General features: G+C 42.0%; 1 protein-coding gene across 3 annotated transcripts; it reads right to left on the bottom strand.

Annotated features, from left to right (window-relative positions):
• Window positions 1-711: 711 nt before the first annotated feature.
• On the bottom strand, window positions 712-18,825 carry rc3h1b (ring finger and CCCH-type domains 1b). Of its 3 annotated transcripts, none has more exons than XM_069157279.1 (20): window positions 18,648-18,825; window positions 15,886-16,305; window positions 13,826-13,946; window positions 12,453-12,692; window positions 12,148-12,323; window positions 11,690-11,890; window positions 11,382-11,514; window positions 11,134-11,252; window positions 10,659-10,771; window positions 10,267-10,512; window positions 9,823-10,034; window positions 9,283-9,692; window positions 9,012-9,170; window positions 8,678-8,833; window positions 8,136-8,358; window positions 6,673-6,766; window positions 6,411-6,501; window positions 5,905-6,123; window positions 5,192-5,295; window positions 712-5,054 (listed from the first exon to the last, which is right to left on the bottom strand). In XM_069157279.1, exons 2-20 carry the CDS (start codon window positions 16,114-16,116, stop codon window positions 4,898-4,900), a joined length of 3,405 nt encoding a protein of 1,134 aa, XP_069013380.1. In that variant the 5' UTR covers window positions 16,117-16,305; window positions 18,648-18,825; the 3' UTR covers window positions 712-4,897. The 3 variants fall into 3 exon arrangements, with proteins under 3 accessions (XP_069013380.1, XP_069013381.1, XP_069013379.1); XM_069157280.1 differs by having other exon boundaries at window positions 6,673-6,763; window positions 18,089-18,825; XM_069157278.1 differs by having other exon boundaries at window positions 18,089-18,825.
• Between the last annotated feature and the right edge of the window lie 1,335 nt (window positions 18,826-20,160).

Raw genomic sequence — 20,160 nt, forward strand, 5'->3', positions numbered from 1 at the left:
AATACATAGTTGACTTTGCAGAAATACAGCTATCACTAAGGATGCGAGTGATGTAGACAAGGTTTTGAATCTTGTCCCAAATTTTCAGGATGTCCACGTTCAAATAAGGCAACACCAGATCTGGGCTTCACTCGAGTATCGAGTCACTTAATACATATTTAGTTTGACATTTTAGGAAATATGCCGATTCACTTTCTTGCCGAGGAGGTAGACGAGATCAACGCTGCACTCATTAGCGCGACAGTTCCATCCCGTCAGCTAACATTCAGCAGTAAAACAAGATGTTGAACTATTCCTTTATGTAAAAGTTACAAGACCAGTGTAAAAATACAATGACACAGACTAGTAGTAAAATACAGTGATCCTAATTTGTGTTTAAGTACAGTGTACTTTCTTCCCCACACCGAGTGTACAGTGTTGCGTGTCGCGATCACTCCTTGAAGCACTTTAACTCAACAAGTGGGAAGATGATGTTTGAATTATTTATTATTATAAATCCAACATGAGAACAGCAATGACTCACCCTGGCGTTTATGTCGAGGTGTACTTGCCACACCCTGAACAAACTCTACATCGTCGCAGAAAAGGTGAAAATCTCGCCGTCGGGACGTCAGAAAAAGAGATGGCTCAGCAACTGCAATGTCGTTCTTTAGGCTCGGAAATCTCAAACTCGCGTTAAAAATAAATAAATAAAAACAAATGACGAAAACATTCAGAGTTAGCAATATTTTTAATCTTTCCCCCTCAGCTCAGAATCACTGTTGTACATAAGTTACATTTTGTTTTCTCAATTTCACAGGTTCTTTTTTTTTTTTTCTCTCTTCAAACTTCCAGTTTGACCTCCATCTTGTATCAAACAAAAAAAAGCAGATTGTATTATACAAAAATGCAAACCAATTTTCACACAGTGAATTCTCTTACAAAGTCATAAAATGGCGTAATAATGGCTACATCCACATTGGAGGAAGATAATTCTAGACATTCCTTAATGGAGTATAATATACATATAAAAACTTTTTTCTTGCTGAAATCAAACCTGTACCTTAATTTAAGAGATATTTTACAAGGGAGTAATCATATAAAAAAGCGTTTTGCGAATTTCCCCAGAAAGTCCAGGAATAAAATGGGAGCCTCAAACAGCAGTAACAAGAGTTCAGTGGTCAAGGGTGGGAGTGGAGGGGTTAACTGGTTATGCGAGGGGAGAGGCAATAGTTCCACTCGGAAACAACAACAACAACAACAAAAAAACACACACAGGAGATTGAAATGAAAATCTTCGTAATCACTACATAGTAAACCACCCAGTAACTCATATGTATGTCAGTTCTGCTGAGCTAAAGGCGTTTCCGGCTCCATTCAGACCTGCAGCGACCCATCAGGTAGAATCAGCACTGTAGTAGTTTTGGTCGACTTGCATTTAGAAGAGTGAGTAACAAAACATTTTTAAATGAACCCCATTAATTGTTGCCAATTCGTGGTTAAACCCCATTCCCTCTTTTTATTTTTTTATTTTATTTTTATACGGAGCTTCTTAGTTGGCGAGCAAAATTCTTTTGATACTTGTCAAAGAAGAAGAAAAAAAAAATTATAAAATGTGTGAATGTCACTCAGATACTCTTAAAGCTGTTGAGTACACATCAGGTCAGATGATGCATTAAACACTAATACTTGCAGGTCAGTAAATTCACTCGACTATTGCAGAAACAAACACGCACACACAAAAAAAAAAAAAAAAAATACAAACCCAGCTATTCAACATTTCCTTAAAAAAAAAAATTAAAAAAAAAAAAAAAACAATAAAAAAAAAATTAAAAAACAAAACGATAAAAACATGCGTTTTACTCCAAATCTCGGGGATTTGCATTATTGCATTGTTGCTGTTTAGGACATGTTTGAAAGGGCGGCGTGGGGCCGGGGGTCTGCTGAAGTTCACCTGTACGACTTAAGTCGTGCCAAATTCAGCGTCCATTTGATATTTTTGACATCACCTCGCGCTCTTAAAACGCATCGTGTCGAGGAGCATTACCAGAGGATTTAAGGCTAAATAACCCTTTCATCAGAGACTTCTGCTAATTGTTTTTTTTTTTTTTTTTTTGGGGGGGGGGGGGTGGAAGGGGGGAGGGCGCAACGGTGGGCAAAAACTCCAACACTTTTCTAATACCTCAACACTATCAACCGGTACAGCACACTTTTGAGGAGGAAAAAAAAAGAAAACCAACTTAGTTAGGGTACATTTTCTACAATACAATCTAGCACACACAAAAACATCTCGATCATTTTCCAAAGTTACAGATTTTTTGTCTTCTTCGGAAGCATAGTCTATAAAGAACATCTTTGTTTGAACACAAAAGATTAAGTGAACACACATCAATGCACACAGAAGTCCTTCGTCTGGGAAAGGATAAAGTCTGTGTTGGCAACCAGTGGACAGAAAACAAATTAATAAAAAAAAGAAAAAAAAAGAGAAAAAGATTTGCTGATTCTAAGTAGAGATCATTTAATATAAATGCTGAGCGAGTAGAATAAGAGGTGGCACATTAATAGTGCTTTAGTATATTAAATGTATGCATACATACTCATGTATAAGTGAGCTGTGTACCTAAACAAATGTAGCAAGGAGCAGCCAGAGGCTTTAAGGTGTGGCTGAGAAAAAAAAATAATAAAAAAAAAATTAAAAAAATCCAAAACATTTATGACAAATTGGAAGAGAAGCCCATTTAACAACCAGATGAGGATGTCGGACACAAAAAAAAAAAAAAACATTCGCGTCTTTTATTTTTAAATGGAGTCGTCAGTTATCGGGGATTCGTCAAAACCGTCAAGTTTCTCGGCGCCCCTCGTTTGACCAAAACGAGGGGGCGTGACGTCGCAACTAAAAAAAACCAACTCGACCCGAAGCGTCTCCTCCGTCCTTCAACCGTTCGAGCGCGAGGGCTCGCTCTCGGCAGAGCCCTGAAACCGTTGCCCGATCGTGCTAATTGTTTACAAAAAGCAAAAACAAAAACAAAAAAAAGGCGAGGAGCTCGGCGTCGAGCGTCGGCAGTAAACGATTTACACGACGGCGGAAAGGGCGACGACGGCAGCGATGGTGGTGATGACGACGGCAGGTTATGAACGGGGGGGGAGGGGGGGGGGGGGCGACCGGAGTACTGTACCGGTCATCGGTAAAAGATGGAGCTTTGCAACGTGTTGGTTTAAGGACAGCCGTTGTTCGGTACGCTTTGCTTCCGTTTACTCCCGGACGACGAACGGCGATGTCTTCATGATTTCAAATGTACCGCGAAGCCAAAAACGCCACGACGGTGACCTTCTCGCCGCCAAGTGAAGTCGGGAGGTGGTTTTTGTTTTTTTTTTGCACAAAATTTAACCGTTTCCCGACAGAGAGGATGCGGGAGGGGGGGGGGCGCGTCCTCCACGAGATAAAGCTTCACCGCCCAAAATCGTAACAATGTAAAGCATGAAGGAAAAAAAAAAAAAAAAATAAAAAATAAAAACAAACAAAACGACAACAACAACAACAACAAAAAAAAAGAGAGACACAAGGGAAAAAGGCAACTTCATAGAAGTTAGGAGAACAAATGACGAGATAATCCCAATGGGGAGGCTTTTCGTTTGGCCAGATGAGAAGCGGCTGAGGAGGGAAACCTTAAAATCGCCTCGGTGTTGTGAAGTCCCAAGTTTTACACTCGTTCTCCCGACTCTTGAATCAGAAAGACGACCTCTCTCTCTCTCTCTCTCTCTCTCTCTCTCTCTCTCTCCACCTTCACTCAACAAAAAGCAACTGTTTTTGAGCGTGTTGTAAAAAAAAAAAAAATTTCCACAACAATTGGCAAAGGACTGAATTCAGCACGGGTCGGGAGCGAGAGGCATTGCAACCAAACCACGTCGGGATGGGTGGGGGGGGGGGGGAGGGGGGGGGAGGAGTCGCCGCACCACAACCAAGAGAAGCACGCAGTAGATTTCCCTTATAGAAAACACGGAAAGCTCGTTATCAAAAAGACTCTTGTTGCAATCTTTAAAACAGAATGCTCCAATTAAATATATAATATACCGCTTTCAAGTATGAAACAGGACATGTGATTTTGTTCATAAAATGCACGAATAAAAATCATACTTCTCGTGGCCGGTGAGGAAGTGCGTGTGGTGCAACACTTCTTTTCTTAAAACACCTCGCGCGTCCATTTTTTTTTTTTTTTTTTGCTGAATACGGGGGTGGAATATTTGACTGCTTTTCCCTCCTCAGACGTCTGAATCTGGGCAACCTCTTTTTTTTTTTCTTTTTACGATTTTGGGGGGCGAGTAACCGAGCGACGGACTTCTGCCGTTTCCTGCCATACCTGTTGAAATCATCAGATTGGAAAGAGTTCCTCGGTGCACGTGGTGCGATGGCGCTGGGTAATCTGCTCCTCTGGATTTAACCGTTAAAACTGCTTACACATCGAAACCCGAACGGGTGGGGGGGGGGTGGGGGGGGTAGGATCAAATACTTCCTAATAGTTTTGTGTTTGTAGAAGATGTCACTTTTGAATAAAGTTACAATACTACCGTCAACATCACCACCATTTTCTCTTCCCGATACATCTACTGCGAGCCTTGTTAATGTAATCCCAGTACAAAAAAAAAAAAAAACCATTAAAAAAAAAAAAAAAAAAAAAAAAAAAAAATACACGCACGAGAAATGTTATCATATGCCCTGGTTTCCAGGCAAGGAAAGTCATTAAAAAAAAGCTCATTCACAGAACAAAAAGAAAGAAAATTCATCACGGCAGATACTGCTCATCTTCTAAATAGAATGGGTGTATGTGTGCCTGTGCATGCTTTTCAATTGAGCATCTTGTGTGTGTGTGTATGTATGTGTGTGTGTGTGTGTGTGTGTGTGTGTGTGTGTGTGTACTTCCTAAGAGCAGGAATGGACAACGCCATTCTTCTGCATCTCTGATCCAGCGGCACCGGGATCAGAACACAGGCTCAACGCAGACGTCTTATTTGTCAGTGACAGCATGGACCCGCCCACTGCACTTTCTTGCAGACCGCTGGAGCCGTTTGACACCTCGCTGAATTAAGAACAGCCACAAAGATTCAAATGAGAACACGAAATACAGGGACCGGGTCATTCTAAATGATACAGCATGGAAATATATATATATATATATGTATATATAGCTTCATGTTGAAGTACGTTTATGCTCACCCAAGAGCCAGGGAGATTTCTTCCAGCTGCGTCTTGTGGTCTGGCTGTCCATTCTCTGCTGGCTTCATCTTGTACTGCTGAACATCATGGGCTACTTGGTTTTCCTGGTCCGCAAATGGAGAAAATATGCGTCATTGAAAAGACCCCCTGATGCATATTCTATTTTTGACAAAATGATGAGCTTATCTGAGCCACGTCAGTCATTTTTAAGACTTCAGTTGTTGACCGAAACACCACAGCTGTTACTGTTGTGTGCGTGCATGCACGCACGCATCTGAACTGGTGTTAAAATGTATAAAAAAAAAAAAAATACGCTGTATGGTTGCATTTTGTAGACTCCAACAAGGAGTGAGTTTGTTGTTGCATATTTATAATTTTCTTGTTTCGTCTCTTTATTTTGCTCACCGTGAGACTGAGAATTTTTTTTTTTTTTTTTGATCTATCTGTATATCTGTATGTGGTGGACGGACATTAAAGCTGGAGTTGAGCGGCCGAAGGGATTCTTAGAGAAACCTGCATATTCATGTGTATTGTGTGACAATACATTATTGAAAAGCCATTTTGTTGAGGACACAGTGGGATGTTGCCAAGTATCTCCTCCTCCAATCATCACCGGACTTTTTAAAATCAATAAATACCCCCCCCCCCCCCCCTTATCCGAACTTCTTTCATTATACATAGTCAGACTGTCACAGCACCGCACACCCACCTACCATAGCCATTTCACGGGTCCTCTTGCCAATCTCTCTCTCCACTTGGTGGAGCTCCAGACTTAGCTGTTCGCTGGAGACAGCGGTGGCACTAGCTCCCCCTGCTGGCCATTTGGGCTGTTGCTGCTGCGGGGCTACCGCTGCCTGGCCCTGGCTGGGCTGCACAGGCTGACCTGCCATTGCACTGGCCTCCCTCTGCAGGAGTAGAGAGTTACTGGCAGCCTGTAAAAGTGAGACAGGAAGTTGGGAGGGTGAGTGAGCAATCTCAAAATTGTTGGCAATAATCAGAAGAGACAGCACAACATGAAAAGCTTTTTTTTTTTTTTTTTTAATTGTTTTTATTAGACATTTCATTCTATTTTAAATATAATCTCCTCTGGGAATCTAAAAACAGCATTTACATTTGCTCAAATATCTTAAAATCGTAGAAATTGTAACATTTATAAAAATCCACGTTTGTACTTTCCAGACTTTTGTAGCAAATCTTAAATTTCAGAGATCACACACACCTCCATGCTGTGCATCTGGGTCTGCTGGGTGATCTGCTGGTTGACCTGCTGCAGCTCAATCTTCAACTGTTCTCTGTCTGCCATCGGTAGGCTGCGAGGGCAAAATACGGAAAGAGCCGCTTCACAATCCTTCCAGGTGACAGTCTCATTTTTATACTTGTATTTACATTTTTTTTTTTTTTTTTTTGCCTGAAAAGCATGATTAGTATTATCATAGGGATATTTTAAAAATGAACTGAAAAAAAAAAAACCCCGGGCTCACCGCTCACTGAAGTGTCCCTGAGAGGAGGAGGCAGTCTGGTGGGAGGGGTATGAAGCTCCACCCCATCCTCCATGGCTTCCATACGTGTACTCTGCTGTAACAAGGGGGCAAGATGGAAAACCCAAACATGGTTATGCCAAACTGGAATTATTAAATACCACGAGTATGTGAAATATTCCGTTCGGGAGGTCTCTGTGGACAGTCCAGATAAAACCAACATGTTAGCGGTGTTTTCTCTACCAGCATTTAACAGTGGCAGTTTACCGCTGCTGAAGTACGATGGGACGGGAAAAGAGGAGAGGGATACGGTCTCATCTCTTCAGAAACTAATGTAATATTATTTGGCACTGCATACACCTCATATCCAGATCAGTTCAAAGACCTGTGAGTAAAGCATATAAACAACAACAAGAAACTTTGCGCTAAGCTGATAATGATAGCGCCATGATTGTAACAACAGGCGACGTCAATGAAAATGCAAAAGCGATACATTTTTCACGATTATCATTTTCCAAAAAGGAAAAAAAAACAAAACAAATCTTGCCATTCTATCTTGGAACAAAGACAATTGGTATTAAACAAGCACCGCATGTTTTCTTCTTCCTGGAGGCGGGGCTTATTGCACTGGAGAGCAACCCCGACGCATGAAAACGGTCCATCTCAAAGATAACCGACAGATTCCCTCACAGAGATATTGGCGTTACATATAATTTGGACAAGATTCTCCTGAAGAAATGTTGTAAATATAATTATTTGGATATTGACAATGCAACGGTATGGTGATGCAAGTTACTCCTGGGAAAAAAAAAAAAGGGCCGTTGAGAATAATGAATGGCAGCTAGCAAGCTGTCAGCTTAAGAACAAGTGGATGCAAACGGCCGCTGCGGGTCGACGGTGGGCGACTGTGACACGAACACAAAACTAATAGCTTGTTCTTTCAAATCATTTTCAGACGAGTTTAAAAAGACTGGCTGATCAAAAGAAGACTCGGGGGAGAGGCGGCTCTGTTGTGTGGCAGCAATGTTTTGGAAAGGAGAGCACAAACTTTTCGACGTTTGAATATTAATTCCCAGTAAAAGTGTACTTTCCTCAAATCGTCATACATGCTACGTGTTAGCGAGACAGACATTTCTCCTGCGGATTACAGTGCGCAAATGTACAGTATGTAGCCAACGGATACATCCAAACCTTCCGGGAGGAAGTGTTGTTTTTTTTTTTTAACACGAGTGAAAATAAAAAAAAATAACATTTGCCCACACTCGTGCTTCACCTCCAGTGCTACAACTCCATCCCAGGGGAAACACTGTTTGCTTTATCTAAATAGGCTACTGTTCTACTTAAAAGATATTTTTGTGTTTCAATAGTTTTTAGTACGTATATTGAGATCTCAGTCAAATTTTTTTTGTGGCCCTTAATTAACAGTGTTCATCAGTCATGAATGGGTTGTTATGCAGGTTTCTTACCTGGCATGGCCATGTGTTTAGAGTTTGGGTTCTGGGGAGCGGAGGCCAAAGCCTGCACAGGGCCAGCGGTCTGGTAGCCGGTCTTTGAGGTGCGGGAGATGGCACCAAAGCGTGATACAGTGGGCTGGGGGCCGAACGGGATAATAGGGTCATCGTCCTTTACTTCTGCACCCCTCCGGGGAGCCTCCAAAGATGGTTCCCTCAGACTTTTAGCCTCCACATTCTGACAGAGGGAGAGGGAAGGGTAAAGAGAGGAGGGGTTATGGATATGGAGAGATAGGAAAAAAAACCAAGGAAAACAAGGAAAGGCAGATTACACATGTTCTTCGGTCACTTGATATAGTGGAACAAATATTGTTCTTGTTAGTAGGACAGTGTAAAGATGAACAAAAAGTCCACATCAGTGTACTGATCGATTAAACACACAATCAAATAGCATAATATCTTGTCTTGATTAACATTCTAATTATTCACCCTATTACTGTACATTGATCATTCATTCAAGAATCTGTCAATTCTAAACGTTATCCATCTGAACTTACCATCATCTCCATGGTACCAGGAACCATAACATCTTTGGGTTTGGCGTCCTTTGTTCCAATGTACGAGCCAATAGTTTCACAGGACCAGGGAGAGTATTGCCCTGCATAGTCAGGCTCTCTGCATTTTCCGATAGTTTTGGAGCTCTCGTCACCATACTGCAAACACAGAACATGCCGTCACTAATACTTGCATATATTTGCAACCACCATATCTCTTCACGGTTAAAATCATGATATTAGATGTGTCAAATGTTACAGTTTAATGTGTGCGTGTGTGTGTGTGTGTGATCTGAAATAGTATTAGAGGCATATGATATAATGACTTTGTGCTAACCTCAGGAGGGTAGTCACTGGGGAAGGGATGCGAAAGAGTAGGGGAGGCAGCGAACGGCGGAGGGGAGATGACCTTCCTTTCCTCCAGCTGGGTTAACAGCTCCTGCCGACGTCGGTGCAGGTAGTCCAGGCTGGGCTGTGGACCACCATATGATGGCCCCTAAGACACACAGACAGAAATATCACTGCTGACCTGTCGGCAGTCATCTTATTCGTATCAAGTGTGACCACACAAAGAGATAAACGCAAAAAGCATAAACGAGCAGACTCACCCTGACATAAGTCCTCATAGGTGGAGGTTGGGCGCCTGGTTGATAGTAGCCATCTGGTGCGTATCTATCCCGGGCGCTGGGCTCCTGGTGGTAGAGTGAGCTGGCCTGTCCTGCTGATGGTGGGGGAACATCCAGAGGTGCTGGACTCATTCTGACCAGGCCATCCCTCTGAGATGGGTAAGGCTGCGGGGGAGGTGGCGGGCCAGTGTAGGTCCCATGGCGACCTCTGTCATAGTGTGGGGGGTGAGGATAGGAGAAGGGTGGGCCAGAGTGAGGGGCCTGATATGGGCGCTCTGGAGGGCCGTAGCCAGGGTAAGGGTCCTGGTAAGGAGGTCCTGACTCACTGGGAGGAGGAGGATTACGGATGTAATCCCGAGGAACATACTGTGGTGGCTGTTGGTAGGGGTACCCTGAGAAATAAATGGCAGACTATTATTAAAATATCTTATATTTTAATAATATAAAGTAAAATAGATTTTTTTTTTCCCCCATCTGTCACACACATAGAAGTATGCGTTATTAAATTTAGTTGATCCTTACCTGCGGTGTATTGTGGGGGCTCATACTGAGAGGCAGAATGTGGAGGGCGAGTGTCGTAGCACATCTCAGGGAGTTGCGGCTGTGGGTACACTGGTGACCCTCTGGCTACCACAGGCATGTGCTTCACCCCAGAGAGGTGGTCTGCTGGCATCCTTGGGTGGGCCATGGCATGAGGTGGCAGAGGCATTCCGGATTTGGGCACAGGGTCCAGGCTACAAGAATACATTTGGCTAAATTAATTTTGCAGGATTTAAAGGATCTATCTTGCCCTGCTCTCTTAAAACATACTGTAGATAATTTCACTGATTTGCCTTGACCACTGAACAAGAGAAAAGGACATCATTTCAATCAGAAAAAAAATAAAATAAATTGACCTCCATGATACACTGTCGCCTGCTCCTCAGCTGCTACCTAAATTCATTTCCATGAAAATATTATACTCACATATCAGGTGGTGATCCTGGGCCACTGGGAGTCCCTCCATCCATCTTGCCAGGTTTACGCAACAGTTCATATGAGACTGTGTCTGTGCCACGGGCAATGAGCTGGGGCAAAGAGGGTCCGCCGCTCCCATTGGTGAGGGGTGAAGGCTTCCGGGTCACTGCTACATCAAGAGGAAGGCCCTCGTCTGCCAAGAGCCCTCCTGAGCCAGGAAGGCGAGCTGCCAGGCGCTTATTCATTTTGCGATACCTGAAAAATATGAAATACATTACAAAATGCGTCAGAAACACTGTGGTGATTGTGGATAGATGTGAAGAGAAGCTGAAATATCTAATATATATATATATATAAAATAAAAAAAGACATTTCTTCATGTTGATATTTGTTCGACTCACTTCTCCAGTTCTTCCTGAGAGTGGGCAAAGGTGCAACTGGCTCCACGAGGACAGCCTCCCTTCTGCTTCATGTCGCGACACATGTATGTCTTGTACTTGCTGTGCTGAGGAGGCTTAAGAGAGAAAGAAAACTTAACTTTTTCTGTATGATAAAAATGGTAAAAAGCCAACTCATGCAAGTTGCATGGCATAACAAAATGCAAATCAACCTGTTCAACACTCAAAACTGTTGATAATATACAATACAATTAGAGTTGATGCCGATAAAATGAGCTGTCATGTCATTTACTAAATACCTCCGAATTTAAATATACAGGTGTTTGCAAAATAACAGAAAAAAAACAACATCAAGTCTTATTCTGATGTGCTGGGCCCCCACGAGCATTCAGAATATATTTCTACAAGTCTCTGGAACAATACTGGAGGAATCAAAACTCTTTCTTCATCTTTTTGGGGTTCAATTTGAAACACTGACCTGTTGAGGATCAGCTCCTTTCTTGCTGTGGTTCTGGATGAAGTCCACCAGGCCATGTACCACAGTTTTCACTGCTACCAACCCCTTCTCAAGCTGCTCCCATGTAGGAGAAGGAGCATCTAGGGAAAGAAACGTATGATTAAAACTCAATGGTCACATTTCGGATTTCCACATTTACATTGCATGTAATAGACCTCCCACTAACGTCACTACGAAACCATTAATCCTGAAATTGGCTTGTTTCTTACCAGGACTGGGGTCGATGTTGGCCAGTAGCTCCAGGTGGGGCCGCAGCCTGTTGAGGTTGGCTGGATCTCCAGTCCTTTGCAGTGCAATCGTCAGCTCCTGAACACTCTGAGCAAAAGATGCTGGGGTCTGCAGCTGTGCAGGAAGCATTAAAAACAACAGGGCGTAAATGTTCTGGTGGTTTCATGGCAGACAGACTTTCACGCGTTACAAAAAGTGTTGTTTTGACATATGGAGCTAACAAGCGTGTAGCAGAACACACAAATCATTCAAGCGTGTACTGGATAAGTTTTGTTTTTACTTCACTCACCTTGTCTATGATAGACTGCATGTGTGACTTGTGAGACTGATCTCCATACAACAGAGAGGACCACTGGTCAGGAGCAATGCGCAATCCACCTTCCATGGCGATCTGAACAATCTGAGAGTCGTGCTCACGTCGCAGAGCCTCGTAAGTACGGAACTCCTCTTTCAGCTGCATCAGGGAGGAATCTTCATCCCGTTTGGTGACCTGAGATCCACAGAAGAAGTGACTTAAATTGTCTTTTCTGTCAAGCTTCTACCATAGAAAGCATTTATTACATTAATAAAGTTCACATTCATCACAGCAGTGAATTAACAATGGGTTGTTTTTTTTTAATATATAAACATATACATCTGTACAGACAAAGTTACACAAATGGGCCCCACAATGAAGTAGCATCACATGACCAGAGATATTCTTTACAGACATCCAAACAAATTTTTAAAAAAGTCTCGGGGACCAACCTTGAAGCATGAGGCCCTGTAGAGGAGCTGCACCACATGGCCTATGCTTGTTTTAGAGGCCTGAGGGAAGCGTGGCTCAAGCCTCTGGACTACAAAGAGAACCAACACCTTCCTGGACAGAGCAGAACCATCCTCTAGGGCAAGGAGGACCAACTTTAGAGCTTCCTCCTGCATTGCTGTGGGAGGAAAAACATAAACATAAAAACCATGAGTAACAGCTGGCTGTCAAAAAGCCCCAGAATTGAACATATATTGAGAATACTGCCATGGTGGTGCCACTTTGCAGATAATGGAAAAGCATCTACCCGGGCCAAGAAACTGACATCCACGCGCACGGACAGCGGCCCACAGATTGGAGGAGAGCTGCTGTGGATTCTGGTGCTGCAAGATGAGTTCGGTGACGGTTCGCTCTCCCAGAGAGCGGGCAGCTCTCATGGCTCGAACACGGCCCTCTTCCTCCACCAGCTGGCAGTGGACCAGAGTTACCAGTTTCCTCTGCATGGGTCGACTCAGCATGCTCTGGGCCGTGCTGCTAAGGCCCACACCTGGTAAGAAATGAGGGAGGACAAGTATTACATACCACTGTACCATATATATATTTTTTTTTTTTATCAGTCCAGCAAACCTACTTACTAGAAACCCCTGCAGAATACAATCTTTTCAATAATTTAAACCAATAGCTCTCTAAAAAAAAGGTTTGGCCAATGAGCATGACTAAAACTATTAAACATGAAAAGCGGAAGCTGCCAATGTTAAAATAACATATCAATGAGTTGATGCTATATTCTGCAGACTTGCACTAATCTGCAGCAGAATGTCTGACAGGACCAATGTGACACAGTGAGAAGGAGGGTGCTATAAACTAAAAAAAAAAAAAAAAAAAAAAAAAAATGAAGTCACGCATGTTTACTGGGATTGCAGATGGTTATTTTCCGATCAACATTCGGAATTTTAACAACCATGTATATATCTAAACATGTAAAGCTGGTGCATGTCGTCTTCAAATTCATCTGCTGAAGGGGAGAACTTTCTCCGGCTGATTGTAAATCTATTTTAAAGATCAACTCACACAAGTATGACGTGGAAACTTGAAGCCCCCGGGGTACATACATCAAGGGTGGATTTTACAGTGACGTAAGAAACAGTCCAGCACTTTAACTTCAGAAATAAAATGTATTTGCATTTTTGTAAATTCTGGTATTTTAAATAAGTGAAAAGGTATAGATGTCTTTTTTTTTTTTTTTTTTTTTTTTTCTTAATACAAGACTGAAATTCTTTCCTGGAAAAAACATCCGACACAAATGCTAGTTATGCTAAATTCACACAACTTAAATCAGTGAAGGACAGTTCAAACTTCATGAATCAAAACACAAGCTAATGTTTTAAGTGCCGGCCCCAGTTAAAATCAGTGACAACATTTTTCCCAACTTTGTTTTCTACTCTTTTCTTGTTCCCAGCCTATCAACACGAGGAAACACAAACTCATACAGTACTTTGCAAAAAAGAACAACTCCACATGCATTAAGTCACATGGCAACAATATTTTCACATCTTGAAGCAGTTGAATGCCAAGAAGATTGTACATTGAACTCTCCTTGTTGAAATTTGTCTCCAGAGTTGATCATAACGGAGGATTAGAAAAATGGTCAAAGTAACCAGCGCGTGTTTGTTCAAGTACCTCGCGTGTTGCTGAGGGGTTTGAGGTAGAGGGCCAGCTCCTCCACACACTGCCTGGCCTCCTCATAATGCTGTGTGTCCTCTGGACTGGTAATCAAGGCAACTGGCTGAGCCTTAGGAACCTGGAGCAGGACACGGAAGAGGAAATATTTAGGACAACCGATAGCAACAGCTGAAAGCTTTTAGTACAATTATGTCTCAACAGCGCTGTAGTGGGTTTAGTGGAACCACCAGTTTCCTTTTCATTTATCTAATGCAGCAGCTAACACTGCTCAACACGGCTGTGTGCAAATTATTAACATACCAAATCAATACCTTTTAATATGGGACAATACTGCAGCGTGTATCCTCACTGACTACGTGGAATTGTATGGTGAAATGCATTAAAATTAACATCTACAAACACTCAGAAGCACATATTACATACTGAAACAGTCATAATGTTTGAATAAAATTCATCTTCCATTAATATTGTTGTGTCAAGTATAATAAAACATCATGAATGTGTCATGAAGCTATTTTTTAGAACTCTTCTGTACAAATAAGTGATTTTCCTGTAATCTTTACACAAGTATGGTCCCCTGATATATTTTCCACTGGGCCATAATTACATATATCAGAGCAAAGAAATATGACTTATAATAAATGACTTTGACAATCAGGAACCATTGTATCCCACTAAGGGTTTATGCTCCATTTTCTGCATAAAAGTCATGGCTTGGTGAACAGTACCGATCTTGTTATATAGTGATAGTTATCTCCATTTAAAACAGAGCTTAAACAAAAAAAGGAGAGACGCATATTAAGTCATTTTTGTATTTACGTATATAGACCCATGACGGCCATACAACTTCTATCAGGCAATGACTGAATTCATTAACCCACGGCATCCAATGAAGCTTTCAAAATAACTTTACCATTTTCAATACAATACGTATTTCGTGTTGATATGGACCCTGCAGCTCTGGAGCATTTCATAATAAAAAAAAGTCCCATGTTACTTAAAAGTATTGGTTATGATAACATAACCAGGGATGTTACAAGAACAGATACTGCACAATAGAGGCTGAATGTACGGTATATACTTGACAATAAACAACATGTGGAATGGCAGCAGCAAAAGCAGGTACAGTAACAAGTCCGCTGAAACTTGTGTGGGGGTGGAGAGGGAGGGAGGGGGGTTGTTACAGAGAAGAGCCAACTGTGCAAAAAACATCACCCAAGTTTTAAACGATTAGTAAACACCTATAACTTATCTAAGCACCTCAAACACAGGCCCTCCCAATCTGCGCACATTAGTAGGCTACTGTCACTACAATTCTGTCTCTCAACTATAATATACGTGTGCGTGTTAGCACACTACGTGTGCAACAGTTTTTTTTTTTTTTAAATTAAGAGTTTATGCTGAAATATCGTCATTGGATTGATATTCAGTTTTGATATTGAGGATGGTGGAATTTTAACAGTACTAATGCTAACTACCAACACGCATATCTACCTGGGAATGCTTTTTTGACAAGACGCTGTACCATTTTAACCTGCGTTAGCACAGAAATGTGCCCATTCACATAAGAGATAAGACATCCCAACCGTGCCTGTATCTTACACTTGAGGGTTACAGTCTATGCACTGAGGTTATCCATCACTGCTCTAAACTAGGAAACTCCATCAACTAAGTTAAAACATTATGAGCTGTATCTCACCCTATTGGTGAAAAACCACTTCAGAGAAATGCAGCTGTGCTAATTGTGCCAGCATTCAGTGAACCAACATAATTAAAATCATTGCTCAATGACTGGAGTGTGACTCATAAAGGCTCCCAGCCACGCGCATCATGTAACAACCCATGTGTAACACACTAATAAATAATCAGTGATTACAGACAACATTTTTCCAGATAGGGATGGTACCTTGAAATGTCCTAAGACTCAAACGCATCCAGGAGCCGTTTCTCTTACCACAAGTTGGTGTCAACAAGGGCTCCACGCAGACGACGCAAACTGGAAACTCCGTACAGTTGTTCGGAAATGTATGGCAAACACACACAGACACGCATCTTACCTGGCCTCCCACCAGCTGCAAAAGGGCCGTGTTGACAGGTAGCTGCTCGATGTCTGTGCTGATGGCCGTCTGGTCAAAGGGACAGGCCTTTCGGTGCAACTTGTTCAGGCACATCTTGCAGACAGTGTGTCCACAGCCCAAACTAATGGGCCGGCGAACAGTCTCCTCAAATGTCTGTGTGCAGATTGGGCACAGCAGGAACTCTGTCCATTGTGGTGCTTGCACTGGCATGGTTATGTTTATGAGTTGGGTGTGTATATAAATGTATGTACGCTTTAACACACGGAAAAAAATATAATAATTATATATATATATATATATGGAAGATTCCACTGGAATCAAGATTTTTTTCTTCCGAACTCAATCGTTCTTAAATGTCCTCACACATTGTGGATGTTGGATCACATCGCGTGATGAATACTGGAAGAGAGAAAGACAAAGTGAATTACAATTGTGCAAATATTCACTGACTTTAACAACTTGGCATACAAGTCAAAAAGTCAACTTCATAATGCTTCTCATCTTGTATCCCAAACTCACATTTGCAGCTAACAACAGATATGTGGAAGCTGGAAAAGTAATTTAGGAGCACAGTGAATAAATATTACAACCAACCAACTGTAATCTTTTTGTTAAAAACATAACGTATTGGCAGAATACAGGACAACTTTGACTATTAAACGCTAGCAGACAGTGAAGCGGATACGCAACCTCAAGGCTACAGCCACTTACTAGGTGGTCGCAAATACACTACTCACTGGTTTCCTAACAGAATATGTGGTTGTTTAAAACTGTCCATATTAACTCGCATACAAAGACAAGAGTTTCCTGTTGCTACTTCACAATAAAACCCCGCTGCATCTTTGCACAGGGAAAACTTTTGGACTGTACAAAAACCACAGGGTGTAGATCAGTCACTGAGCAGGTGAGTGATAAAGTTACATCTTTGGTCACCCAAAGGTTTAGACATCTTGTATTTGTTTCAAATTACAAGCTCTTGTTTCAAATGAAAAGCCTTCTGGTAATTTACACATGGCCCAGCTATATACTTGGTTTTGATCTAGTCTTGTCATTTAAACATCAGCCTTTGTGTCAAGTAGAGATTTCGGTAGTACGTGCGATTGCACTTATGTACCTTCCTTAGTACACACATGCTTCTGCAGAGCCACAATATCTGTTAAAATGTCATTTAAAAAGAAAAAAGAAGTTGTTTCAGTGCATCAATGTTTAAAAAAAAAAAATTAAAAAAAAAACAAACTTTCAAATATTTTAAAAAGCTCGTGTGTCATTTTCCTGCAAAAACTGTGTTTCAACATTTCCAAAATCTTGTGTCAATGTTTTAAAAAGTTTAAATGAATCAAATATTCCCAGAAAATAGATTTCAGTGTTTTACTAAAACAACCAAGTGTCACGTAGATACCACAGTCTCCCCCCTTTTACAGCCTCCCATTGGTTTTCAGATCTTAATTAAACACAAGGAGAAAGAGCACAAACACGCAGACACACAAGTGCAGTATAAATTTGCCATGCATGTATAAAATTGTTTGTATTTTTTGTTTGTTTGGGTTTTTTTTTACCGAGCTCCCTAAATAATTTCAGGACTTCCGTGTCCTCTTCGGGATAAAGAGAAACGCGGAGCCCATGAAGTGCGTTTTTTAAAACATGGATGTGTTGTGTACGAGTGCATCTGTAGTTGGTATGATGACAAAGTAGATTCCTCGTGGAACAAAAACAAGACATTACAATATAAAAACAACAACAACAAAAAAATTAAAAAAAAAATAAAAAATGTGCCGCTCTCTTCTCGCCAGCATTAACGTGTTCAACAAAAAAAATAAATAAAATAAAATCACGAGCACAAATGAAACAAACGACGGAGATGGATCAAAACAACTCCGGCCTACTTCCACTATGACTCTGGACAAAGGGTGCGAGAACAAGCTAACCACCGAGTCCCTTCGCTTTGGTACGAAGCTAACGTGTGCTAACAGAGCCGCAATCATTACTTTTAGTTTGGTCGAAGAGCTCGGCCGTCCCGCTTTGTAATCGTTCACCTGTTTCGTTACGCGGGTTATATATTCTGTATCGGGGCGATGCGTTAGCTCGCTTTTTTTTTTTTTTTTTTTTTTTTTTTAGCCATCTGAGCTAAGGGTGGCTAGCTCGGCTAGCGAGCAAAAACGTCGTTTGATCGGAAAACAATTACTTTATAATCCACCACGTGATGTTGTCCGGGTTATCACGCACTGGTTGTTATTCTTCTTCTTCTTCTTCTTCTCGTCGGGAGTTATGAATCGATGGTTTGGTTATTATCTCGAGAAGAAGTCGAGGAAGCTTCAGCCGTGATATTATGTAACGCTAGCAGACTAGCAAACCCCCCCGAAACTACCGAAAGCAGCCGAAGCGCCTTTACAGATGAACCCCCATGTTCCCTCCTCCTCCTCCGGGGAACCTTCAACACGATGCACCGGTGAAAGCTTCAGCATCGGGTTTTTTTTTTTTTTATGTCGGTGATTTCTTTTTTTTTTTTTTCTTTTTTTTCTTGGGAGTCGCCAGCCAACTTTAAAAAAATGCTCTCAGACGGCTAACGAGGCTAACGAGGCTAACGGCACACACAGCGGCGGTTAGCTTCTCCAGCCAGCTAGCAAACGACCAACCGATGCTATGCGTCATTAACGGGACTAAAAACCAAACAGCCGAGTCGCGCCGGTCCTCCGGGAACCGCGCCGGCGGAACAGATCCGTCGCGCCGTCGGTGCTACTCACTTATTCCAAAAGACTTGGAAGTTTTCCCTCTTTCTTTAGGAAAATATTTCGATATTTTCTTGCCATGTCGACTGTGCAGCTTAAGCTGCTGCCGAGGTTTCGGGGGAGAGGGTGTCAACTCGACGACAGCCTCGCTAGCCGGTTACAGCTAGCTGGGCAAGACGTGTGTGTGTGCGCGTGTGTGTGCGCGCGTGCGTGTGGATATTTGAGTGCGCGCGCGTGTAACGTGTGCTAATGGCGCCCTCTGGTGACGTTAGACCGCACGGCGCACAGACGAAACACACACACACACACACACACACACACACACACACAAACTGAGCGACATCTGTCTGATCACATCTGGGGGAGGGGAGGGGGGGTTGTGACAACTGGCGAGAGGAACATGTCCCCAATTAGGAGGACTGTTTACGAGCGCGCGCGCGTGTCCGTGCGCGCGCGTGTTCTCATACACAGAAGGATAGAAAAAGAGAGAGAGAGAGAGAGAGACGAGATAAAATTGAGACAGAGGGAGGGATCAGCTGTGTTGACAAATAAGAATCAGTTGACAAGTTGTTTTTACGAGAGAAAATTGGCCCTGTATTATCTGAAACACACAGCTTCTAATTTCACACCACGCTCGTCGAAATATCTCAGCACCGACAGGAAACTGGGCAGATCTCATTTAGGCGGAAGCCCATTAAGCCATTTTAGGTTTTTTTTTCTCCCCTTTTCCTTTTCATTGGCTTTTTACTGTGTGGATGGGAATCGGTGTGTGTGCACTAGACTTACGCAACAGAGCTTCTCTCGGCAGCGAGGCAAGGGCGAAATTAAAGCAGGCATTTTTTTGTATTCCATTTTTGCCTAATCCCACTGATTTCTGAAGGGATTACCGGACCAATCATGATTGAGAGACCGCTGGCTCGCTGGACGCTGCTCGGACTAGGAGCTATGTAGACAGGAATTGGAAACAAAACCTTAGGATCTGGAGAAACATTGAGAAATCTGATTTGTGTTCCTTATCTTTTTTTTTTTTTTTTAATCCGGTGGGGACAGTTGCTTGGTGCTCTGCTGATATTGGTGACCGGCCTGAGGATCCACGCTGTAATATCTGTGCGGTCGGCGCAGGTTTTCAGTATGGAGGGTAACTTTATTATTGCACCAGAATTTAATATTAACTTTCTCATGATGATCAACGCTGGAAGTGTATTTCAAAGTACACCATCTTCACTAGATATCCAGGTACACTGTTGATTGCGTGTTAGATTTCTACTGTTTTAGAGAACTAGAAACTACTTTGTTCATGATGTTAAATTGGCTTTCATGTAGAGGTTTTGCATACATGTTTATCAGCATTATATGAAACAGGATTTCAGAACAGTTTAATCTCTTAAGGCTGAATAATTAATCCCGTTTTTTTTTCTCAGTTTTTATTGTTTGAGTGACAGGTTTAAAGACAGTGTATTTGGTTGTTTGATATTGAATTTGCTTGACAAAAAAGAAAGATAGAAAACTTAAAATATTGCTTATTCGG

The sequence above is a fragment of the Embiotoca jacksoni genome, unplaced genomic scaffold (genome assembly GCF_022577435.1).
Source record: "Embiotoca jacksoni isolate LCO1_2020_lvr unplaced genomic scaffold, fEmbJac1.0.p SCAF_22, whole genome shotgun sequence".
Taxonomy (NCBI): Eukaryota; Metazoa; Chordata; class Actinopteri; family Embiotocidae; genus Embiotoca; species Embiotoca jacksoni.

Bases quoted from the DNA above. Each gene is read 5' to 3' on its own strand.
- rc3h1b (XM_069157279.1), bottom strand. From the start codon at position 16,116: ATGCCAGTGCAAGCACCACAATGGACAGAGTTCCTGCTGTGCCCAATC. The intron at 13,947-15,885 runs GTAAGATGCGTG...GTCCTGCTCCAG, and splicing joins TGCAGCTGGTGGGAGGCCAG to GTTCCTAAGGCTCAGCCAGT. The intron at 8,359-8,677 runs GTAAGTTCAGAT...TCCCTCTGTCAG, and splicing joins CTGGTACCATGGAGATGATG to AATGTGGAGGCTAAAAGTCT.